Source organism: Maniola jurtina, chromosome 1 (genome assembly GCF_905333055.1).
Source record: "Maniola jurtina chromosome 1, ilManJurt1.1, whole genome shotgun sequence".
NCBI classification, from domain to species: domain Eukaryota; kingdom Metazoa; phylum Arthropoda; class Insecta; order Lepidoptera; family Nymphalidae; genus Maniola; species Maniola jurtina.
This window is the reverse complement of record NC_060029.1, coordinates 5811267-5838660: the sequence shown is the minus strand read 5'-3', so window position 1 is coordinate 5838660 and position 27394 is coordinate 5811267. Positions and strand designations below refer to the sequence as shown.

Genomic DNA, 27394 nt, shown 5'->3' with positions numbered 1-27394 from the left:
TCAGAGTTCTAGCAGCTGGAATTTTTTTCATGGCGTATGATAATAAGTTTGAAAATTAGTGCATCATGACTCTTCTTGTATGCTCTGCTGGCACTTTTTTGAGAGTTCTTGTCTAGTTAATGGCTTTGTTCAATAGGTATGTTAATAATCTTAAAGAAATCGAGGAGTTCTAGCCCCTGAGATGAGAGTTCTAGCAGCTGGAAATTTTTTAGTAACTTGTGATTTTTAAGTTTGAAAATTTATCGTTTATGACAGTTCTTGTATGCTCTGCTGGCACTTTTTTGAGAGTTCTGGTCTAGTTAATGGCTTTGTTCAATAGGTATGTTAATAATCTTAAAGAAATCGAGGAGTTCTAGCCCCTGAGATGAGAGTTCTAGCAGCTGGAAATTTTTTAGTAACTTGTGATTTTTAAGTTTGAAAATTTATCGTTTATGACTCTTCTTGTATGCTCTGCTGGCACTTTTTTGAGAGTTCTGGTCTAGTTAATGGCTTTGTTTTATAGCTTTGTCAATTATATTTAAGAAATCGAGGAGTTCTAGCCTCTGACATCAGAGTTCTAGCAGCTGGAATTTTTTTCATGGCGTATAATAATAAGTTTGAAAATTAGTGCATCATGACTCTTCTTGTATGCTCTGCTGGCACTTTTTTGAGAGTTCTTGTCTAGTTAATGGCTTTGTTTAATAGGTATGTTAATAATCTTAAACAAATCGAGGAGTTCTAGCCCCTGAGATGAGAGTTCTAGCAGCTGGAATTTTTTTAGTAACTTGTGATTTTTAAGTTTGAAAATTTATCGTTTATGACTCTTCTTGTATGCTCTGCTGGCACTTTTTTGAGAGTTCTGGGCAAGTTAATGGCTTTCTTTTATAGCTTTATCAATAATATTAATGAAATCGAGGAGTTCTAGCCTCTGAGATCAGAGTTCTATCAGCTGGTTTTTTTTTTCATGGCTTATGATAATAAGTTTGAAAATTAGTGTATCATGACTCTTCTGGTATGCTCTGCTGGCACGTTTTTGAGAGTTCTGGGCTAGTTTATAGCTTTATTTTATAGCTATGTTAATAATCTATAATAAATCGAGGAGTTCTAGCCCCTGAGATGAGAGTTCTAACAGCTGGAAATTTTTTAACAACTTTTGGTGTGAAGTTTGAAAATTTATTGTTTATAACTATTCTTCTATGCTCTGCTGGGACTTCTTTGTGAGTTCTGGGCTAATTAATAGCTTTATTTTATAGCTTAGTTAATGAGCTATAAGAAATCGTAGAGTTCTAGGTTCTGAGATTTGAGTTCTAGCTGCTAGAATTTTTTTAAATTACTTATGATGACTAAATTTGAAAATTTATTGATTTTTTCATTTGACTTTTTTTAGGTTTATATGCCAGAACTATCATTATAAAGTATGAGGAACTATAGAACTGAGATACTTGCGTACAGAGAACTCTTTTTTTTTCGCTTTGCTCGAAAATGATCTGCTACCGGAAGTTAGCAGAGCATTATTTCAACTGCGATTTTTTTAGCAAAAACGCCAGAACTATCTTTAAAAAGTATCAGGAACTATAGAACTCTTCTGCATGCGAAGGGAACTCCTTTTTATTTTTGATCTGCTGGCATATGCTCTGCTAAGTTCACGGGCACATTTGCTTGCCCATAAGTCCTTACCGCAATCACTCTCTTTCATATATTTATATTATCTATGATAACAAATCTAACTTAACTTACACAATAGTTACATTATAACGCCAAAAAGGTAACGGCAAAAAGGGGTTGGGGCCTAAGTACCTACCTAATAAGAATGTTTTGCCCGTCTATATTTTCATACGCTAATAATTTTAACTATTAACGAGTTTATTACCTATTACCTAACCAATGTAACTCAATGAAATTTTATAGACACGTTCAACAAATTAAGTAATACCTACCAGATTTTTGTAAAAAAGTGTGGTTTTAAAGTTATACGGCTTTCAAAATTTACATAAGTAGAAATCTTTAAGCTCGTAAGTTGTATCATGCTTGTAACTTTGAAAGTGAAGCGTGATTAAGTTCCGGCCTGGTTCCAGCACAATGAGTATTGCCAAAGTAACCATAAAGAATAGGTAGATACCTCCTACATCAATGTAAAGAATAGCCTGAAATAAAGTACCTTCCTGTGACATTGTTTCACCGTTATATTTTGATAGATAGATGCTTACGAAATCCAAAAAATCGTTTAATTTTTTTCGCAGCTACTTAGCATTAGGATTACACGTCGCGATAGTGTCAAGATATTTGTAAGCCCATTTGAAGGACAGGTGCAGGCGAGGGTTGCTCGTCCGACCGGACGGACGGACAATCTAGTTCGGCCGAATGCTAATGAGCTGCGTAACCCGACTCTACACCTGTCTTATACGAAATAATTTTTATTTACGCAGCCCTCCAGGGATTATGAATATTTCGACGCTATCGCTCCGATCCGATATTATGTTACGCGTAACCTATGACGATCCATAATTTACGGGCCGGACCAAGTTTCTACTTTGGTAGAGATTATTTTTCTCAGCTCACAGCTCGGGAAGCAACTTTGTAGAATTTGTAGCCTTACGATGGCTTTACACGGGTCGATTTTCTAGTTAACAACTAAATCGGTTCCTGTGATCTTTACGTCTGCAGCCCTGTCGAATGAAGGGTATGGTAGTGCCCCCGCCAAGACGAGCCAAGCAAAAAGACGGGGCACTACTTACCTCCCTTTTCTCGAAGCGTTTCGTCGTATTTTCGAATAGCTTCGATTCGAATGATACAAGAAAGCAGAGATCTCATGAACTTGTAAGTCTTGGCAACCAAAACGTAAAAGTTTTTGTGGTTGCTATTTACATGGTCAGCCTGTGCAAGGTAGGCTCTAAAGTCGACTATCCAGCTTTATTGTAACGGTGGATTTACGCTGGTTGTCTCTGTACTTACATAACACAAAAATCTTTTCCAAAATGAGAATTTATTAAAAAAAAATATGCTATTCTCTTTGGGGAGTTCAAATTTTTATTTTCTGTCATTTTATGAACCTACAAACCTATGTCATTAATTTATCTACCTGTAATGCCTATCATAAAATGACATTATAGTACGTGTATAAATTTTACAAACAATATAATATTATTAGGTAGGTATCGAAATTTATTTTAAACATACAATGTACCTACTTACCTTATAGTTCATAGGTCTTTGTGAAGACAATGTTGCATGCCTATTTTCATAATATAATATGTAGGTATAGTTAAATATAACGATACTAAAGCAAACTATATAATAATACAAATTATTTTATTATTCGCCATAAAAAGTTTATATCAGTATAAACAACGGTACTTATCACTATCGACTTAGCATGGTGGTGGGTATTACGTAACGATTTTACGGTCCATAACTATTTGATGTTAAAATAAACCAATCTTTATAGAATATATAAATATTTTGTCTCAATTTGTGATACAGACTTGTCTATGTTGCGTTTTAATTTTAATTTGTATCTACAACACCATCGGTGGCCAAAATTTTTTCTCAAGACCCGAGAGCTCCAAAGCTGGGCTTTCTTGCAAATAGATCCTTAAACACCTTCAAAAATCGTTTGAAGAACTATTATTTATCGATGTAAAACAGCATTAGATAGAACCTGTAGGTATACCTACAGACTGTAGATCGAAATTCCTTGGGAATATTAGGTAGATATAATAGGTAGGTACCTACCGATAAAATGCATCTAATTTTAACCTTATAACACGCCAATTAAAACAAACTAATAAACAATAATAAAAATTGTGCCATAAACTCCTTTTTCCTTTATGCTAAGGCCAAGGTGTCCACTGGCCAAGGTTCTTCTCGGTAGGAACAGCATTCCGAACCAGTGGTAGATTATTTTGACGATTCGAAAGCACTTGTAAAAGTTTACTTGAATAAAAATGATTTGATTTGATTTGATTTGATTTGGCACTAAGTAAAAACTCGCAGCAAGAGACTTGGCCTAAACATTTGACATCACACTAAATTATAAAGGCGTGTGTGTATGTATGTGTGTGTGTTTGTTACTCTTTCACGCAAAAACTACTGAACGGATTTGATTGAAATTCGGAATGGAGATAGATCTACCCTGGATTAACACATAAGCTACTTTTTATTCCGGAAAATCACAAAGTTCCTACGGGATTTTGAAAATTCTAAATCCACGTGGATGAAGTCGCGGGCGTCAAGTAGTTTTTCAATCAATTCAATCTAGCAACCATTTTTGCCAAGAGACTCACGAGGTACCGTTTAGCAAGTAGTATGTAGAGATGTAAGTAAATTTAAGGCGACGCATTCGCATATAACTCGGTGTGTTCCGTGGCGTAGGCAGGGTCATCAATCATGGCTCCTGGGCCGCCGCGCGACGCCCCGTGACGAATGCCAACCCAAACACCATTGTGGCCGGCCCGCGCCACCCACACTGCAGCGCTCGCAAATATACAGGTGACAGGCTGCTGGGTTCCTTATAAATATAAACCAGTTATATTTCCATCTTATTCTTATTTTTACCCGACTGCGGCAAAGCCAAAAGGAAGGGTTATGATTTGAGCAGTCTATGTATGTACCTATGTATGTATCTTTCCTTCCTTCCTTCATGAAAAATAGGGGCATTAAAAGTCTAAAGTCTAAACTATTACTCTAGAATTATTTCCTATCAACAAATATTTTGATTAAGATAAGAAATTATCAAAGGCTAATTAAAAATTCCATGTGTGGTTGGGTTGGCATTCAAATGTCATTTTCAACGTATGTTTTCATCGTTTAGACATGCCATAATAAACAAACAGAAGCACGTTCCTATTAACAAAAGCAGATGCTTGCGAGTTCGCTGCGCACTCGAAAATACTTTTCGTTTCATCGATTTCGATAAACATCATGGTCACATACCTCAGTTTTTTAAAGTAGGCATAAAAATCGGGCAAGTGTGGTCGGACTTGCGCACAGAGAGTTCCGTACCATCGTACAAGCAATAACACTTTTTAATGTTTTTAACTTTCGTGGCGGCCATTTGGATTTTTTTATTATTTGTTGTTATAGCGGCAATAGAAATACACATCTGTGAAAAATTCAACTCTCTACCCATCATGGTTCATGAGATAAGTACAGCCCGCTAACAGACAGACAAACGGATGAACAGGGGAGGCTAAGTAAGTAATAAGGTCTCGTTGGCACCCTTTGGATACGGAACCCTAAAAACTAGAGTTCTTTGTTTTGCCCGCGGCACCAAGATTATCCTGAGGCCAGATTTAGAGACGATCTATAAGCCATAAGACAGCATTAGCCTTTCTATCGTTGATCTTTAGGTGATGGCATAATTAGTAAGTAATTACATACTTATACTATTGATTTGATTTCTCTTTAATCATCTGTGTTTAATTCATCAAAGTTTGGGTGATAATATGAGATAGGTGATAGTATTACCCAGGAGCAATTATTATACCGTTTTATAAAGCAAACAGCGGAATTCCAAATCCACGTGCTAAACTGTCAATGGGGCATTGTTGATTCTCTTTTCAACGACCACAACAACACCTTTGTCACATAATTAATGAACGTGCCACCTCCGCACAGAAAGCCAGTTCCAAGAGAACCCCCCACTGAGATGCACTATTAGGCGAAAATTTAAAAGTTGTAAAAGTTTACCATCATATGGTGCTAAATTCCAGTTCTAAAAATAGGCAACCACACACGACCCTTCCGTTCTCATCGAGAAACGAGCGAATCTCCATTGAGATAATGGAAACATTAGTTTCATTTATAAGAAATTCCCATTATCCTCTCTGAACCTGGCGCTAACCATGCCCAGCTAATCACTGTTTGGTTAAGGTAGGTACTCTACCTTCCGATATCAATGCAACCAAGGTAGAAGGTTTTTACTTTTTAGTAAGCACCGAACGAACGAATGCGCGAGAGCGCATAGAAGAGGTGACGATTTCGAATTATTATTTACGACAACGAGACAACAGTCAAGATAAACTTAAAGAAACAAGTTATTTTATTCAATTTTAGCCAAACTTGTACTGAATTTCTTAGCATTATTAAACCTTCAACTTCCTCCGGCAGCCGAAGGTTGTGGCGATAGCCAATTAATCGTCTTTACCGCTTTTTCAATAATCATCACGTCAAAAAAAAATTATTGATGAAATTAGCCTTAAAAGCTCTTATACTCAATGATGAAAGTTTTTTAGCATTTACAATTTACATATTTGAAAATTGGAATATTGAAAATTGGAAATCTGTTTTTATTTAAAAATACGACATTGTGCGTCTGTCTGTCTGTTACCTTATCATGGCCCATCCGCCACACTGATTTTGATGAAATTCGGTGCAGACTAAGCTTGCAACCTGGGTCAAACAAAGGCTACTTTTTATGCCGTAAAATGAAGACTTCCCACGGAATTTTAAAAAACCTAAATCCACACGGACGGAGTTGAGGGCATCATCAAATTTGGAAATATATTGGATTGGATATGTATGTATTTGCATGACTAATTTCTTAGATAAATACTTAGGTAGGTAAGTCAAGTGCTGTAAATCAATCATACACGGTCTTGGAGATTGTTAAGCGCAAATGCAATTAATTGGCTTATCGTATGGGTTTATTGATTTGGTAAGGTGATCCGTTTTAATTACCGCCATCGTTCATTTGCCACTGATTGGCTGAACGATCGGCTCTTGCCTATTGTATCTGATCCGACATGCCGACACGATAAACGCAACCAATAATGTGATCATTATCAACAAACAATATCCATAGAATAATTGATTTAATTCGTATTTCTGCTTATTTTCTACCTAAGACAGCGTACCTACTATTATAAGTACAGCACTTTGATTTAGTTCTTCAATGTTATGCCACAATGTTTTGAATAAAAGTACAATATTCAGAGAGACTTTTTGAGAATTTTTGTGAAACACTTCATCCATTTCTTCTTGGAATATTCTGGCCAGACATGTCTAAATATATTGCTATTCCTTTCGTGATGCTCCTTACGGAAAAGGATAGCACTTTTAGACCAGTCAATTTAGAGATTGTGTAACAGATCGATCAGAGATTTTTCATTGATATTCTAGGTATTATTCTCTTTCTAAATTTGTCATAAAATAATAATATTCTCCATTGCACTCCAACAAAACTCTAAAGTTTGTAATAGGACCAAGGCTACGACAAGAATGTAACGGGTAAAGTTTGAAGATTGAACTTTTCAGAATTCAGTCTGGCTATTGACGCTTCTTATTTAGGTTACACTTTTTACGCGCTTTTTCATTCAAACTTATTACGCCTTATTATTCTATTATTTCTTGATCTAAAAGTAAGATAGATATCGATAAACTCTTCATTATCTATAATCGACGACAGTGAATTTAGTAAAATTATATTTATTTGGAAAGTTATTACCCTTGAAACATCTCTATTTTAAGGCTTTTGAGGTAACTTCGTTAATAAGTAGGTACCTACTACCTACCTACTACAGACGAACGAACACTAAAAGTTTTGCAATTTTGTAGTTTTTTCCAAAAATTGTAAGAGAAAACAAAATTGCAAAACTATTGGCTTTAAACAAACTTTACTTAATAATAATTCCAAACGTTTTTCGGTTGTTGACACGTATCTATCAATTAATTTGCAAAAAATTAACACTAAGTACCTAATACCAAACGTTGATTCGCGTTGTTCACATATCACGCATCTCGCTTTTGAGTATACCTACTATAAGTAGGTATGTTCCGCCCGTAAATGTTGAATAGTATGCCCTCACACGCTCAACTTGGAGTGACCATGGAGAGCACTCTTAAGAGTATTGTACTTAATAAAAAAATATTCTATTGAAACACGTATAACGCATATGATACATAATTTAGCGTATTAAAAGACCACAAGATATTAAAGTGGCTCGTTCGACACATGTCGCACCGCCATTACGTTAATTGACACACGGCGCACGAGTTGCGTCGCTGCATTTGTCACTACCCGCTAATGACATACTACGCGTCGATACAGGCAACCCTTTCAAAATAAACAAAGTCCTTCCAAACAAAAAGCGAATATTCTATAGAGTGATATATCTCCCTACCTTAACTTTTATATACCTATCTACCCGTTTTGTGTTAAGTCGAGCTTCAGTATAAAGAATGTTTCATAGATAGGTAGAAAGATACGAGGCATCTACCAATGCTAGACTCCTAAATTACATAAGTTCGTAAGTATTATACCCGGCTGAGTGTGCTCTTCTTAGACCTAGACGCATTTGGAACCCTCATAGCTTTAGTTTTAAGTTTTCGTCATCAATCATTATCACTATTGCATACTAATTATCTTACAAAAGCAATAATTGATAATCAAAAAGTAAACTTATAACCTGCCTATGTATCTATTTTAAATAAAATATGCTTTGAATTTGAGTTTGATTAAAAGCTTACTTTACCTACTTAAACTTACTTCGATAACTTTTGGTCAAATTAAAAAAAAAAAAACAATTTTAGCTCACCGACGATGCTTAACAAAAACAAGAAGAATAAGGAAAAACATTTTAAATAAAAAAGTCAAATGGAGAGAGTTGAACTGTATTTTGCTTCTCGCGCAGGCAGTCGCGCGTAAACCGTACCTACCTAGGGGTTAAAAAAAAACTAGTAGGTAATTTAAACACCCTTTTACAAAATTAGAACGTAAGTTTGTAAGTAATTGAGTGTCGGCAAATGCAAACATTAGCAAGCAAATTTATCAATAATCAGGATTGTGTTAATCGCCTGGGGCGAGCAAGTTTGAGCAGCCTCATAATAAAGATATAATATCGCCTGCAGCTCTCCCGAGGGTGACGAATCGCTCGACCGATTAACTCTTAAACGACAAATAGAGGAACTCCCTTCCCGCAGCCCTCCCGCCCGGGGGAAAACTAAGCCACGACTTCCGCTAATTATTCCGGGGAGCGGTTCCGCAAATATCGCCGTCCCCCTCGCGCGCCGCGATCCGATGCACATCTCCGCAAAAACTCTGAAAACCAAAATTTTCCCTCCCGACGGGCGGTCATATTTCTTCCCGCTCGCTCCCATTAAACACGCCGTAAACGCTTTCCTTTTTTCACGCCCTCACTCTAATAGAAAGGCAAATTACGAGCTTACGGGCGCGGACGGGTGGCGATGTACGAAACCGCCGCGGCCGTGCCTCGTGCGTCCCGCTTTCGCCCGCCGCCCGCCATACTGCGCCGGCGAAGAGGGCTTGACTACGGGAAAATTCAACTCATATGTTCCTACCTATTGTATTTCTACAAGCACAACGTAAACTCTTAACCGTAGCCGTCTTTGTGAAGTAGCGTCTTAACAATATCGCAAAATAATTATACAAGATGTGAATCGAGTTGGCTTCATTAGTTTGTTTAATTATATTTACGTATAAAACATTGGTTAATTACATTTCATGAACATTTTCAATATACCTAAGTAATTAAGTACATATCTATTTAGCATGTAAGAAGTGTGAGATTTCGTAATATCTAATTCACAAAATTGCAAATTATATTTAAACGATAGACCTTGATTTAACGTACGTAGGTAAAGATATACCTACCTACGCTACGAGTAGTATAATATTATTGTGACGATCTGTCGATGTACCTAATCTCAGTAACGTTGTTATTTGTCAAACATTGATCGTCTTTTTTGACCAAATACCAACATTGTTAACTGTGTGTATCGACAGATTATACTAACCTAAATACTTAATTTTATTAAGCGCTTTTTGCATGATGACCGCCGAACTTCGTTTCGAAGAGGGCTTCCGATAATGTTAAACAAAATTAGAGCCAATAAAAATACTCAGGTAATTTTATTTTATTTAGCCATGTTAGTCAAACATAAAAGTTGAGTCAATAAATAACAAAAATACTGTCAACAAAATATTAAATTAAGTTCCTTTCAAAATCCAGTGGAATTGGCGTCCCCATTCCCCGAGTGAGCTATAAAGGAACGAGTACGTCAACAGAATAAGGCTGATGAGCGCTTCGCGTGACGTCACACGCCTAACAGCCCTTTCATAACGTACACCAATTCCGTAAGGGCATTATAAAGATGTCATGACATTTTCACATTATATCACCGTGGGTAGATAATAAATAATGATAGGGTTCAATTAATCAACTCAGTTTTCCACCAGTCATGGATTTCAAACAATACTTTTTAACCCCCGACCCAAAAAGAGGGGTGTTTTAAGTTTGACGTGTGTATCTGTGTGTCTGTGTATCTGTGTATCTGTCTGTGGCATCGTAGCGCCTAAACGAATGAACCGATTTTAATTTACTTTTTTTTGTTTGAAAGGTGGCTTGATCGAGAGTGTTCTTAGCTATAATCCAAAAAAATTGGTTCAGCCGTTTAAGAGTTATCAGCTCTTTTCTAGTTTTCTTGTAGAAAAGAAGGTTAGATAACCGTTAGGTTCATAATATTATGTCAATTGACAAATGTCAAGCTGTCGAGATGGACGTTACCAAGAAGGATACATAATTATTTATTTGAAATGATGTTTTGGAAAACTCAGATACTTTGGATCGTAGGCGCGGAATAGTCCAAGAAAATCGGTCCAGCCGTTTGAAAATTATCAGGTCTTTTCGGTCTTTTCTAGTTACTGTAACCTTCACTTGTCGGGGGTGATATAAATTTTTAATTTACACTTGTTTACAATAAAAATAAATCTGTTTGAACATTTGAAACATAATGCGAATTTTAGCCGGCAGTCAAAAACCACATCAACTAAATCGCAAATGATCATTGACCAAGAGGTTTAAAATTACACGAGCGCAAACATTTATACTTACCTACGATTGAAACTACCTACTTACACACTTTATGGAAATCTGGCAAACCAAAGACGCAGATTTTTCTCAGAGTTTGATTGCGGTGACGTTTGTATGAAAAGTGCTGGGGAGCACGCTGAGAAAACTTCTCTGAAAGCGCAAAATAATCTATCGTAAACGAAAAAGCTGAATTTCAAGATTTTCAACCTTTTAGTTCAAGAAAAAGTCTGGTGGAAATGTTTGGTTTATAAAAGTTTTAGCATTGCTATTACGATTTACGAAATTGTTCGAATGCATGAATCATCTGACCACAGTCACCTGATTTTGTGGTACTCTTTTTAAAACAGTTAATAAAAAGCCAATAGCGCAAGAGTAAGTAGGTAGGTGGCATTGGGCCAGCGTGGCAGACTATGGCCTAAACCCTTCTCATGCTGAGAGGAGACCCGTACTCAGTAGTGGGGCGAAAATGGGTTGATCATGCAAGTAGGTACCGAATAATTGCAACAATGGCATTGATTGTTTCTGAGCTACGTACTAAAGGCTGCAGCCATCGCGTGGCCTAAATTACTAGGCGAACCACAATCAGTTAAAGAAACCTTTGCCATGATTTGATAATGAGGTAGTACGGATCGCTAGTTTGCTGATACGAATGGCCGTCATTTTCGAGTTATCGAGTCAACGCCGGCGCGGAAATGGAAAATAATGACTTCATCGCTGGGTGGCGGCGGTAACGAATACAATTTGGTCGAATTAGAGGTCATTTGTTGGAAACTTTATTATCCTGTGTAGCAAACGATTTTTTTTTTCTATACGAAATGTCACGAGGAAAATATTTCCGCTTTTTTATTCTCACTGTTGGGTAAGTAGGTATATGAAAATAATTGTAGGAAAGCTTTTCGAGCTTGAGGTTATCGGCTGGAATATTAATAAATGCAACTAGATTGATACTTACCTACTCGTAAATAATAATTATTATTTATTGTCACAAAAAAAATTGCACCGGTAAATTATCAAAATATGTAAGTATCTATTAGGGCATTGTGCTGGTGTGGCACTACTTACTAAAAGTCATAAAGCAAAATAAGAAGAAGAACAAAATATTGTAAGATAAAGTGCGTGCTCTGGTCACTAAAAATGATCTCCTGCTGAGTCCAGACAACCATTTATATATGTATGAGTAATGAGTTCTACATAATATTTTTCTAGTTTATTTTGAAAACAAACTGCAATATCCATCGATGGCAATATCTTACCATTAAACTTAATTAGATTAAACTCTCCTATGAATAGTAAAAATCTATTTCGAGGAACTTCGGAGGTAAGTACTAATGCGTAAGCTCTGTAAGGCGGGCCCTATTTTATTCTTAAAAAAAGGTAACACAATTATGTGTACAGTGTATGGTCCCTCATAAAGGTGGTTAACTTTTTACCTTTTGATTATGCGTACAAACGATATACAAGTTTAATGGCCCTTACATTAATGACATCGGGTGTTTCATTTTCCTTCACATCTGCTGATCATTCAATAACTCTTAAGCACAGCTTAACCAACCCTTACAGCCCTACTTCCGCGGCAGTTCGAACGATCACGTTTTTGTAACGGAACGACAACCAGGGCCACCCGGAATCGACAGTAATTTATATCCAGCGAGGGGTAGCTGTGAAAATTTAACGCTTTGCTTTAAAAAAATCACACCGCAGTAGAACTTGTTCCTTTCCGTCTCTATCTTCAACAAATTGAGTGAGTGAGATGGAGCTAGATGGATTTTTAGTAGGGTATCGTTTTAGCGCCTGAAGCAGTGGTTACAATTTATAAGGTTCACGGTGCATCTGGTTGTGTAGAGTGTGGCGAGAGTGTAATGAGCAACAGAATGAGGATCTAATTAGTAGACGACAGATGACGTGTTACAAGCAATATACACCATTATGCCGCACCTAATCGCTCAACTAGGTAATTAACGAAACTTTTTACCTCTGAGACATTATTTGTTAAAAAAAAATAGCACTAGGTAACAATGAAACATGTAGGTATGTAGGCAGCGCGTCTGCGAAATCCCGATTGATATAGAACCGTGTAGCAGATACTTATAGTCCTACTTTGCTTTTCTACATGAGTAAAAATTGGTGTGCATGTTTCATAGAAGGTCGTCAAATATCGCAATACATACCTACCTAATATTAAGGTCGTTGTTTGCTACATACCTATGACCGCTTCTATAGTTCTGTCACCCACTGGGATACCTACTAAAGGCGGCTACTAGCGGCTAAATAAAGCCACTAGATGCAGCCACCAGTCGCAGCTACTAGTACCTAGCTAGAATCCGTCGTCCATTTCTCTCAGTATTTGACTGTCACTTTGAGTCGGACGTATTTTTGGGAGCTACCTTTTATCCTGGAAATTCTTTGAACGTGTTCTTCTTGTTTCTTTTCGCACGGGACTCTTAATAGCTCTTAATATGGGCAAATAAGTACAGAGGTAGCTTGCGTCTCGGAAAATGATATAGGCAACTTTTTATCCCGGAAAAACAAAGAGTTCCTACGGGATTTTCAAGAATCTAAACCCACGTGGTACATGTAGCGAGCATCTAGTCCAGAATATTGAAGAGAAAGCTCGGTCGCAACTCGTGGCGGCCACTAGTCGTCACTACTGGTGGCTCAGTGTGCGGCATCATTAAATCCTAAAATGAAACTTGTCACTGCCCAGAACTCGGAGCAGCATCAAACGCTAACAAGACCAAGTTCCGGAGCACAAGGTCACCCGTTAACGAGCAGGTCGGGGGTCGTCGCGGGTCTCACAATGGATCATTGGAGCTGAATGCCGCCCCCTCGCGTCCACTTCATTACGCGCGTATTGTGCCGACTCCTCTCACCCACCGCTGGTGGTCACCAAAACATTCCACATTAGCTGCCTTTGTCTTCCACTGTCTGCCAACAACCATTTCACAAGGCACAATAGTATAAAAGAGCAGACTGAAATCGAAAGCGCGTCGGTTTGCCGTTGTATCTAAAATGGCGTAAAACTACTTAGTTATAGAAAATTCCTTTATCCACATACTGATATTACAAATGCAAAATGACCGTCTGTCGTTCATACAATGAGGGTCCCGTTCATCATCTAGTATATCATTATACAAATAATTATAAGACAACTTTTATTCAAGTTTAATTTTCTATTTCGAAAATTCGCTAAATAGCCAAGACTCATTTCCCGAATAAAACACAAGTATAAGGAGTTATCAAATCTAAAACCCACAAAAGATTTCTAATTTGTTTATCAAGAAGGTCTAAAAACATCAACATCTCAAGATCACTTTTTGCCACACGAACACCATGACATTTGACCCGACGTTGGTGGCCATCAAAATATTCCGCATGGGTTCTTTTTTTTCGAAATAGCCGGCTGATTGACACTTACGTTATCTGTGTTAAACGGTGTTAGATCGGAGAGCTGTTGTTTTTCTGCGCTTGCGTCAGCCTTGTAACTAAAAGTTCATTTGTGATTTACCTTCAATAAAGTTTGATAAATCAAAACACATTCATTACTTCGCCTCCGAATCCCACTAATTAACACATTAAACGACTAGGTACACTCAGGCTATTTATCATTCCAAATAGCTACCAGGTTACGTCAATATCATTATTATAGCTAATCAATCATACGAGTAGTAAATAGTTAGGTACCAATCGACAGAAATAAACATTTGAACATCGAAAGTTAAGCTAATAATGGTGAAGATAATATCTTGTTGAGTGGTAGTTGTATAATGCTTTCGATTGAGGAGCTCACAATAGGCGTAGGAGTAAAACCAACACGGAGCGGCGCCCGCGCATGCCACACAATCGCAAGGTGTACAATGCCCCACACACAATGGAGAGCTAATTGTGCGCGGACAGACGGACTTGCTTTTGTTGCCACTAACCAGCTAGGCTTCAATATCCTTATTGAATTAAGGCGAAAGCGCTTCCGACGTGTTTAACGGGCCGCAAATTTTGTATTCGAAATCTTTTACCACCATCTGGGTCACAAACTGTCACATTCAATTGATCGCTTTTGTCTGATACTGTGAACCAGATTGTGCTGATGATGATGATAAGTCATTTGCTAAGGACTGGGTTTAGCACATTTTTTTCAAAAAACTACATAAGTCTATTTTATTCTCAAGGTTTAAACAAACATAATGCATTACTTATAACTTTCAAATAACTCTATTTCTTTGTTTAATAAGTCATTGCAAAATACCCTCTTTCGCCATTATAATATTTATCTTGCACGCGTAATCTACCTATCTATAACCCTGTTCAAAGAGACGAGCTAATATGGACGTAAGAAACCGTACCTCATTATTATTATTGATCTTGTCGGCATTATGTATAATTAAAACAGGTAGATACTTAGGTAGGTATAAGAATGTGATCGAACTAGCCGGAAACTCATTATATTATTATTAAATTGAATTGCCCTATAACTGTAACAGAATTCCCCATAATTTTATAGTACGGCAAAGGTCATGTAATCGCTACGTTTTATTTGGCCAATCGATATTATAACGAACGTCGGCTTTATTGTAATTTCACCTTAATTGGCGGTTCCGTCGGCGCGTATACGTAATGAACCACAATCCTATTAATACAAACATAAATATTTTCGATACGATGAATCTGGGTGATTGCAGAATGAAATTTTAATGCGTTTCGACCGAAATACTGGAGTCGCACTTTGTAGGATAATCCTATATAGCTACTAGAATTTTAGAAGATATAGATAAGCCTACAGAGATCATAATAGCATGTTATGTCTCCTTTATAGGCCACAGATTTAGGAAAAAGGCCCTTAAATAAGTAGATAAGACAATAGTGAATACTTACTTAGGCATCATCTGGGCAAGAGCGCTCTAACTTAGGCTGCATCATTACTTGCCAGGTCTGATTGCAGCCAAGCATACCTATTATCCAAATTATAATTATTTCAAGCAGGCGCTTAGACTAAACTGAAGAAGAAAAAAAAAACGACATAAATTCTGGATTATCATCATCATCAAACCCATCGTGAGCTCAATACTAGCATGGGTCTCCTCACAGAATGAAATTGGTTTGGCCAATAGTCTACCACGCTGGCTACTAAGTGCGGATTGGCAGACTTCCCACACCTATGAGAACAATATGAAAAACTGTAAGCGTACAGGTAGTACGATAGTTTCCTTCGCCGTTAAAGCCAATGACATTTTAATTGCTTAAAACGCACACAACTCTGAAAATTTAGAGGAGCCCGAATCGAATTTTTTTCCTCCTAGAGTCGGAGACGACGCCGAAAAAATGAAACAGATTTCAATAAAAATGCTAACTTTGATGCAATATTCGCTCGTAAGATTTTTTTTTGGTGATTTCTGAGCAAGATACCGATTTCAGTTTGCCTTGTGCTATATTGCGTTACGATGATTAGGTAGGTACGTTACACGTATTGCGAAGGCATAATTTAATAATAATGGTGCCTCTTCAATTCAATTTGATATGATCGCCTGACAATGATCATTTAAAGGCGCGATGATTAATGTAAGAGCTGCTACTGCTGCTGGCTTCAATACAAGATTATATGTGAAGTGCGCTTGAGATTAACAATGCCGCCTACGCGTCTCGCGATTCGTCCCGGCGCGAACTGTCAGCTACCGTTCGGTTCTGCCAACCCGCAAATGCGTTGTCTTATTCATATTATCTTTAAAGGATGTCGTGTAAACCGAAAGTCCTTTATTGAAAAAATCAATACGACTCATAAGGCTGGATTGAAATCTGATAAGCTTTAGATTCGCACCCGTTAATATATTATAGATAGATTTAGTAATACGTAAATATCTACTCCTAAGCTCCCCTAACACAAGCTTCGAATTTTATTTTAGGCGAAAACAAAAATATCATAATCCATTTTCATATCTTCTTGACTTAGGTGCATTATAAAAAGACTTCTGAATGACTGATCTATCAACGCACAGCCTAAGCCCACGGGTAGGAAACTTGAAATTTTGAGTAGGTTTCTTTTAAGACGTAGCTAAGTACTAAGTAGGCGTCAACGAAGAAAGAATTTTTAGTTTATATAAAATATGTCCGTCTTTTTGCAAGTTGGTGTTGTTGGCTTTTGGTTAAAAATGAAGGTTTATGAGTTTCAGAGTTTTAGAAATTAGAATCACATTAGAAAAATATAAGAATTTTGTCTTATATTTTTCTAATGTGATTCTGTAAAAAAAAATAATTTAACCTGTGGTCTATTTAATAGTTATTACCTCTTTAATACTTAGGTATAGAACAAAAATAATTTGGTAAAAAAATGTAAGAGACTATTAAGTTCGGATGCTGCGCCGGCGATGAAAGGCTGACAGCGTGGACCGACGGAGATTGATTACGCAATCAGGAGATTGGATGATTTCTGGATGCTCATATTATGCTCATAGAAAGAAATCATCGTGCGTCTCACGGCTCGTTGACGACACATTGGACGAGCGGGCGTTCTGTAATCGAATTTAATCAGGAATTTGACAGTGATTTTTAACCCCCGACCCAAAAAGAGGGGTGTTATAAGTTTGACGTGTGTATCTGTGTATCTGTGTGTCTGTGTATCTGTGTATCTGTGTATCTGTGTATCTGTCTGTGGCATCGTAGCGCCTAAACGAATGAACCGATTTTAATTTAGTTTTTTTTGTTTGAAAGGTGGCTTGATCGAGAGTGTTCTTAGCTATAATCCAAAAAAATTGGTTCAGCCGTTTAAAAGTTATCAGCTCTTTTCTAGTTTTCTTGTAGAAAAGAAGGTTAGATAACCGTTAGGTTCATAATATTATGTCAATTGACAAATGTCAAGCTGTCAAGATCGACGTTGCCTAGATACATGATTATTTATTTGAAAATGATGTTTTGGAAAACTCAGATACTTTGGACTAGTTACTGTAACCTTGATTTGTCGGGGGTGTTATAAATTTTTAATTTACACTTGTATAACTACACTGAGCGATCCGAATGCCTGGCTGATTTTATTTCGAAATATATTCTGAGGAAGTTTCGGTAGCTCTCTCATGTTTTTTTTTCTCTCTCGTCTAGCTTTACAAAGATTAAGCCAATGTCAAGTTAGTAGTAATTTGTAACAAGTTAATTAAACTATGCAAGTATGGACCCCGTCTGTGCCGGCGCTCGCCGACACACGCACGGCTTCCCCTTAGAGCGCTTTCCAGTCAGTTTAACCAAAAAAAAAACACTCTAAAAAGGCAGAGCATGCCCACCAGCTAACACCGACACAGAGGAAGTCCCTCTCGTGTTCTATTCGATACAAAAAAATAGATACCTTTATTACCTACCTATACTAGGTATTAGGAAAAAAGAAGTGTGAAATAAATTTCATAGAAATAGAAAAGCGTCTTGTTCAAATAAACCTACTTACAGCTAATAATGGTTCGAATTGTCCTTTTGAATATGTTTTGAATAAATGGTAACATTTCACAATAGTCAAGTATTAATAAATAATCTTGAGTTAAGTTGAGTTTTCGTTAACGTAGTGGAGCTCAATTAAATGGTAATTAAATACTTATAAGTACTTAACTGCTATCTGGATTTAGAAAATTCTTATTCGGTACTACAACCGCTACCCCTCAATCATACATTTACTTACATCCTGTAAGTATGTAACCGGTAGCAATGAGAGATGACGAGAATGGAAACTGGAACAAATCAACAACTTCTTATAAAAGAAATATAGTGTGTTTTACAATGATTCAAGTATGGTAATCGAGAGTTGTATAATGAATGCAGATATAAATCATCAAACGCCCGCGGCGTGCGTTGACCTCTTCATCGGTCCGTAGTGCGAGTGCACACTCGTCAAGTTGAAAGGTGCATTAGCGCGAAATAACACGTAGCCACGAAAATTTCAATTAAGTTTAATGCATATGTCCCTCCCTCCCCCTCTCTCCCCTAACTGCACCTCCCCCACTCTCCCCCACACACCCTGCGCTGGATTTATTAAAACAGATTACATGAAGCCTGCCGCCTGGCCATGTTCGCCGTTTTATATGCCGAAATGGCTGTACACCATGATAATGCATTTCCGGTCCCGAAATCAAGACGGTTAGGATAATAAGCTCAAGTAGGCATACATACCTTAACTTGGAAATACTAGTTTATACCCGCGATCTCTTCCGCGTGAATTAAGCTTTTTAGGGTTCCGTATCAAATATTGAATTAGAAATTTAATTCAATTATTTTTAGGGGGGGGGGGGGGGGGGGCGCTACCATACAAAAAAGAGAACTGAGACTTCATAAATAACCTAACGAAGTACCGACATACCTAATATTAGTGTAATTCAATGAATTACAATGGCAAATGTTTATTAGAAAAACATAATAGGTACATACTATTATTATAGAACCTCTTATTGTATTCTAATTCCAACCCGTAGAGTTAACATGGTATTTTCCGCATAATATTTACATTTTCCCAACAAATTAATGAATTTATCATAATTTTCATCAAATACGTCCGCGTTATTATAAACACGTATAATTACTGTATTAAAAAAGCAATTACCTATCATTTGCTGATATGTTTATTATACAATTAACATTTCCAGCTCCAGTTAAAGGATTATTCTATGAAACGGTCTCGTGGCTGGCACCTGTTTAGTGTCTATTCAGACGGGCCACCCGACAGCCAAAATGTTGTTACATACAGCTGTAGCAGTCGTGTGAGAATGGTCTCACTGTAGCTGTCTCAAGTCGTCATAGGCGTGTCGGCCACGTGCAGTGTAGGGTTCCGTAGTCACTCGTCACAATATACTCGCTGTTTTACACAACTAACAACTTCTAATTTACTTTCAATGAAATTTATACGACTCCTAGTACTATCCTAGTAGACTATTACTCTTTACCTTGTAGAGCTTCTTAGCTATGATAGTTTTCATTTAACTTTGTTAAAATATTATATACTGCCATATTCAAAAACAATCTTTTAGCCGGCTGAGGGGCAACTTGACTCTAATAAAAACTCAAAAAACAATGTTTCGTACAATTTTGTGACCGGTAACATTTTGCCGCTGAAGTGTGGTTGTGGCACGTCTGAAAGGACCCGTAGAGGCTCTATCGAGAAAAAACCTTATAATTGCCACTCACCATCGTCAGTAGGTAATCATTGACTACAATAACTGTCCGGGTAGCACTAAATATTGTTTGTTAAATGTTATAGCCTTTTATAATTTTTATAACGATCAACACCTTGAAGCAAGGTTGTCAACTATTTTATTTTTTGATAAAATTCTTTAGCTCCCTTTTTTTCAGATACAAGCTAGCCCTTAACTGCAATCTCTGGTGGTAAGTGATGATGCAGTCTAAGATGGAAGCGGTCTAACCTGGAAGGGGTATGGCAGTTTTCATTAAACCCATGTTCCTTTGGTTTCTACACGACATCGTACCGGGACGCTACATCGCTTGGTGGCACGGCTGACCTGGTACGGCGGTAACTAGACACGACCGAAGCTTCTCATCCGACCAGACCAGAAATTTAGAAATTGTAAAATTACATAAGGTAAGATTCCGAAGTCATGCTAGTTGCTAAGTAAAAATATTGACGGTCATTATTTTTTATAAACGGTACGGTCTATAGTTCGCAACAGGTCGACATGGCAACTGGGTGGGGACGCCCCACACACCAGCACAGCCTTCGTGCTAACCCGGTGAGGGGTGCACTTTCTAGGTCTTTAACTATACTTATGCGAAAAATCACGTCGATCCGTTGCCCCGTTGCGACGTGATTGAAAGACAAACAAACACACTTTCGCATTTATAATATAGGTAGTGATGTGGCAACCCTAGGTGCCTACGCTCTACCGTGCTCTACAAAGGAATGAATTGACCTGGGAGGCCAGGTGCTAACGCATAACTCGTGTAATTTAGACTTCTTGATTTAATATTCAATCAAATAATTGTAAAGGAAATGAAAACAATAATTTAGAAATGTGTTCACTTCTTTAAATTTAATAACCTGACCTAACTCGTACCAATATTTACAGTTAAGTATACTATATTATCTGTAATATTTTTAACCCCCGACCCAAAAAGAGGTGTGTTATAAGTTTGACGTGTGTATATGTGTATCTGTCTGTGGCATCGTAGCTCCTAAACTAATGAACAGATTTTAATTTTGTTTGAAAGGTGGCTTGATCGAGAGTGTTATTAGCTATAATCCAAGAACATCGGTTCAGCCGTTTGAAAGTTATCACCTCTTTTCTAGTTACCTTCACTTGTCGGGTGTGTTAAAAATTTTTACTTTACACTTGTCTAATTTACATGTTTATGTTTTAATGTTCCGTTGCTTAGTTTTATGCTTACCTTTCAAACAAAAAAAAACTAAATTTAAATCGGTTCATTACCTAGTTTAGGAGCTACGATACCACAGACAGATACACAGATACACACGTCAAACTTATAACACCCCTCTTTTTGGATCAGGGGTTAAAACACTATAGGGAAGAGCCTCGTAGTATCCATAACAGTAATACGGTCATAAAACCTAATCTTCCACATTGCTTAGTCGTAAGAGACCTAAACGCTACTTTGTTACAACCTATAATTGAAGCTGTATCCCAAGCTATAACATTGATAGTAAACATAGTATGAAATAATTTATTCATAACTTCCTTGTAGGTATAATCACCTAAAGCGTGCTCTACCATCTATGCCCGCATTTTTTTTTTTGTTTTACCTACTACACAAAAATGATAATTTAATAACTAATCAATTTATCTGAAGTTTATCTGTCAATAAGTTAGGTACTAAGCAAGATTGTTACTTGTCTAAATTTTTTTTGGCAAATAAGTAATATTGTTGCTAATCAACTTATCTATCGATAGATTACCTACATAGATTGATTTCGGCCGTAACTGAACATCTTCAGTTGAGGCCTACATTATTTTAAGAGTTGATACTAAAACTGTAATGTAAACTTTATATTTATACTAGCCGATGCCCGCGACTTCGCCCGCGTGGATTTAGGTTTTTCGAAATCCCGTGGGAACTCTTTGATTTTCCGGGATAGAAAGTAGCCTATGTGCTAATCCAGGATATTATCTATCTTCATTCCAAATTTCAGCCAAATCCGTCCAGTAGTTTTTGCGTGAAGGAGTAACAAACATACACACACACACACACACACACACACACACACACACACACATACAAACTTTCGCCTTTATAATATTAGTGTGATGCTAAGGATCTGTATTGCTAAGATGCATCTGTGACTCATAGAGGTCATGTATGACTGCAGCTATTTATTGAATTATGGTTGTTAAGACGTAAGCAATAAAGGTTATATTTACAGGTGATCGTTTAGCAGGTTTACAGGAATTTATTAGCATGATACTTCCAACGACATCGGTCGGTAATTGTCAAGTATTAAAAAGCGATAAAACGCTTAATGTCGCGAGCGATCGCTCAAACTGCGGACGTGGACAATTAGCGTCGACGCAAGGATCACGATATCGATACGAGAAATGCTCCTGGAAAAAATATCTCATATTTTATGACACAATTAGTGAATATTATGAGAAAGGAAATACGTAGGTAGGTACTTAATGTGAATTGTGAGCTCAAACCAATTAGAACGTACCTACCGATTACCATCTGTCTGGCCAGTTTTTTTACCTGTGCTGTGAGGTTGTTTGAGTCTATGTGATCTGAACTTTTTTTTGACCTTATATTTCTACAATCGGACTCTTTATAGCTAGGAGGAGATAACAATCATCATTTATCTTAATTTAAATAAATTATTGTAGTATCAATTCGAACTGATATTTTTGTATTTAGGTTGTTATCCAAACGTCAACGAGAAAGCGATTAGGTATCGACAATTTTCTCGCTCAAGAAACGTACAATCGATGTTGGATGACGTGTTAATGAAACAGATGAATATATACCTATTAGGTACCTAATAGTGGATCGCTGGGTGTGCAAACTGGCCGGCGAGAACTGTCTCTCGCCACTAAGTTTGTCGCAGCGGGAAGAACTATCAAAGAGAAACTCGATTAGCGACGCGATGATCTCTTGGCGGTCAAAACACGGCGGTCGGACAACTGCCTTATACTAAAGTATGAAAATAATAATTTGATTCAAACCGTTGCCTCAGTTGACGACAAAATACGTCAAAACAAAACCGCAATGCAATACACAAAAATATTCGAGGTAACATTTAAACGTTGTCAAAATCAAAATAACATCATTACCATAAAGTCAGTCACTACAACAGTATCCAAATATTTGGGTTCTTTTTGGGCCCCACTTATTGTCCGGCGAGGTCCAACGCATAAATCGTCACGAGTTAGGTCCCAACTCCCAACAAAGTCAGCAGTAAAGAAGCTTGTAAATCAAGACGAATCGAAAAATGAAGCACAAATAAAACGAGTCAACCTGACATTTTATTTTCCAGAGTACCGGTAGTGAGGTGACGATAACGAAATTAAATATATCGATAACATTTTCAATTCATAAGCCCTCGACGACTTGGGCGAGACTTCTGGAGTAAGGTAACATTATGTGTGAGGTACCTTGCTGGAGTCGTTAGGATGATTAATCCTACTTGATGGTTCATCACATCGATAGTCTTCTTCTCTTCAGAATCTTATAGCCGAAATTAATACTAATTAATCAAGCTATCCGTAATCTGCCGATAAGTTACTTAGCGACGTTATTGATTAATTATCAAAAAGGTCATACGATTTTCGACAAATAACGACGTTGCTAAATACCTAACCTATCGCCAGATTACAGACATAATTGATTATTTTCGGCAGTTAGTGTAAAAGCCGGCCCTGTAATAATGGAAAATCAGAATGCTTGGAAAAACACATTTCGAAGCAAGCTGATAGCCAATCTTAGCATAGAATATTTTGTAATGATGGAGTCTTGTTTAAATAAAACACACATACCTACTGTAAAACGCACCGTTATACAAATCTTGGTATACTTTGGTTGATCGGTACACAAGATGCCGTTTTGTTCCAAGTTACGACATCTTTGCAAGCATGAAAAGATGGCTTCTAATATTAAATAGAAACGTATCTTTTAACAAACAGTAGAAAAACAACTTTCGAATCGGAGTTTTTTTCAAATATGTATTCTACTTGACAATATTTTTGAGAGTCGTTTAGTGCAACCCTAAAATGGAGAGACCAGAAATTGTGCACAATAAAAAGTTAAAGCGTATTACGGGATGTCCGAAGAGACCGAAGATAAGGACCAGTTTACGTATTCATATTATTCTGTCATAAAAATGAGCTCAATAATACTTCACTAGCTATAAAATTAACAAGTTTTTGCATTACTTTTGCTTTTATACATTTAAAAAATCAAAATGACCGAGATACGTATTTTGTAGGTAGGTACTTAGTAGGTACTAACTACTAAGACGTCATAACATGGCGGAAAAGATTTCCCTTCCTTATTTTGCATGCGTTATAGATGATTCTCCGTTATATCTCCGTTATATAATTATTATTTCATTTGATCTTTTGAATAGGTATTTGCTGTCAAGATTTTTTTCTCAGACTCGGTTACTTACATAATATTAGTAGCGAAAATACTAAATTTAAATCACCGTAACAATGTTTTATCTCTAAAACATCCTAAAATTAATAGACAAAGCATTGTAAAGCAATTTAAAAACACGCTCCGCCACCCTCCCTGATAAAATTTGTCCCTGATATCCCATTTTGATTGGACGGGTTGATTTATTCCTTGTTTAGCTACTAATACTAACGACTGCATAGTTTTGAGATATGAAGATTTCTTTATCTTAATTTTTTTGTGATATAACCACAAAAAAACGTGCCTACTGCATTGTTTTAGTGGTCTTAAACCACCTTCGCATTATTGCCTTTCTAATGAAACCGTTTGGGGCACATCTGTACGATAGTTTCACGGTCTATAACGGACATAGGTAGAAGCATTTTTTTGTGTTTGATAAGTTAGCATAATTTTTATCATTACCTTTCTTCTGCTGTGCTTCTGGTGCACTAAATAACAAACAAGTGTCTACCCCTATTGCCTCTATACTTAAAGAGGCTTCAATATACCTATCCACTGATCAAAGTTTGGCTCTACAATCACAAATTCACTGTATCAAAATGAGTTGGTCGCAATACACGCAATGAGCTCAATAGAGACATTACCCTCGAGATTGAATCCTCTCCGGGCCACTGGCTGCTGTGATTCAGCCGAACTGCACTTGTTGCGAGGGGCAGCATATGACACGAGACTAATACGTAGCTTACAGGCATTGGATGTATTTTTTCTGTTCTGGACCACGCACATTTAGCTTGGACTTGGACAGGAAAATCCTACTAATATTACTAACGAAGTCGCGGGCATCAGCTAGTAAAATATAAGCGTCCATTCAAAATAGGTTAGGCTACTTGTGTGAAGTCTAGTACAATGAAATGTGTAACATAACTTATTTGGCAATAATCTCTCAATAATATTATGACCATTTTGGAAACTTTGACGTTGAACTTAAGTTGACTGCGCTTCCTGACCTCCAAATCCTCATATTATTGCACGAAATGGTAATAAAATACTTGTATCTTGCGAATAAATGGCATGGACTAATTTTTTTATCGGTCACTTACTACTTGTTAGGGCTATGGCAATTTTATTTAACCCTGGTAAGTACCACATGCCAGTTTGTTTTTCTATACTGTATCATAAGTCATAACCAAGACCACAGCGCTCACCACTGAACTTCGCGAGAAAATTGCCTAGGCCAATTTCCTGAATATTATAAAAGGTCTTTTATTGCTGTACTTTTCAAAATACTCCCTGTGGAAAAGGATAGCATTAGATTGACTGACTGACTGAAAAGAAAAAACATTTTATGCGAATAAACCAGAGTAAACGCCGCGACACGCAACGTGGCTGCGACGATCTCTTTATCAAAAGTCAATTATGTCATGTACCCCCGTCTAAAGAGACTTGTTCACGTCAAAATGCAGCGCGGGCTTCGGCCCCCGAGCTTACACAATGCCAATTTTCCGCTCGCCGCCACCGACTACGCAATTATTTAGATAAACCTCTCGGTGTGACTATAAAAACATCTTCCCCTCCCCCATTGCGCTTGTCTTTGGGGCTTTCTGAATTTATAGCCCGGCATTACGACGGTTAGGATAAAAATGTACTTTTAATTTATCTCGTTAAAGGGTTGAAGGACGACCGGGTTCGCGGAGTAATTATTCCAAAATTGGCCACTTTATCTGATGAATTCTGGAACCCTTTGTTGGGGCGATTATGGAGTGAACTCATACGCTGATGGCTTTTCGCGAAGTGAAAGATCACTTTGCACTGATGAAGCAAATTTTTCATTTTAATGAACTACGATAGAAGATATACGAAGATATTGCGTCTCTGTCATTTCGAACTTAGTTATAATTTGTTGTCATAATTTATCCATCTAATCTGATCCCAAACTTTTAAAATGTCTTTCTTTTTAGATCAACGGGTTGCGAAGTTGAAGTAGCAATGCAATGGGCAGGGTACATAATTCGAAAAACCGATAGGAGTTGGGATGCCAAGGACAGAATGGTGACCTTGCACCGGAAAGCGCAGCGTTTTTAGACCTCCACTAAGTAGGTAGACAGATGACATCAAACAGCAACAGGAGCAGCTTGATTCAGGTTGACGTCTATCGGTTGATGATGAATGAATCTTTTTAGATCAACATTTTTATTTTCATAAAAGCTTAGTGAAGGTTAGGAAATTGACGCTGTAAAATCGTGGGTTTGTATTGTAATCTGTACCTAGAGCTTAATGTCGACTAAAGTTCAAAAAGAAGCTCTTTATTTTTATAAATCTGTCATTTATAATGGGTGTGTAGATGGATCTGGGTATGTATGAATGTAATATGTGTGGTGAGTGGTTGATGATGGATGTGTGTTGCGTGTGTGTGTGTGGATGTGGACGTTTTCTTGAAATTCTCCATACTGAATTCGCGTAAAGTTAACTTGAATTAGGTAGGTTCACTTTGGGCTCTGAGACCAGCTACTTATTTAAAAAATCGCACAAACGTTTACCATTACATAGCACTTACCTTCCGGTTTTAGTGATGATCATCTCTGTTCCCAAATCATGGAACTTATCCCATAGTTCCTTGGTCTCGAGCTGGCAGTCGACCGATAATAGTTCCTCACAGTTACAAGAGGTCGCAGGAGGTGGCAGAGGTCGGGCGGGGGAAGGCGTGTCTCTCTCGCCTAGTTCTGTGGACATTTCACCACATTAATATACAAGCTATGTATATTTATGTGTATTTACATCAGAAGTGTTTTTATCTCTTTACTAGCTTATGCTCGCGACTTCGTCTGCGTGGAATACACATATTTAAATTAAACCCCTATTTTAACCCCTTAGGGGTTGAATTTTCAAAAATACTTTCTTAGCGGATGTCTACCTCATACTTAATAGCTATCGGCATGCCAAATTTCAGCCCAATCCGTCCAGTAGTTTGAGCTGTAGGTACGTTGATAGATCCGTCAGTCAATCAGTCAGTCAGTCAGCTATTCCTTTTATATATTTAG

At 37.3% G+C, this 27394-nt stretch overlaps 1 protein-coding gene across 1 annotated transcript in view; it reads right to left on the bottom strand.

The window, feature by feature from the left end:
• The window catches only part of LOC123864493 (T-box transcription factor TBX20-like), a 118108-nt gene that overhangs the window by 81821 nt on the left and 8893 nt on the right, over positions 1–27394 (bottom strand). Inside the window, exon 3 of the mRNA XM_045904979.1 lies at positions 26911–27076. Coding sequence (XP_045760935.1) covers positions 26911–27076 — 166 coding nt within the window. The remainder of the gene's footprint in view (positions 1–26910; positions 27077–27394) is intronic.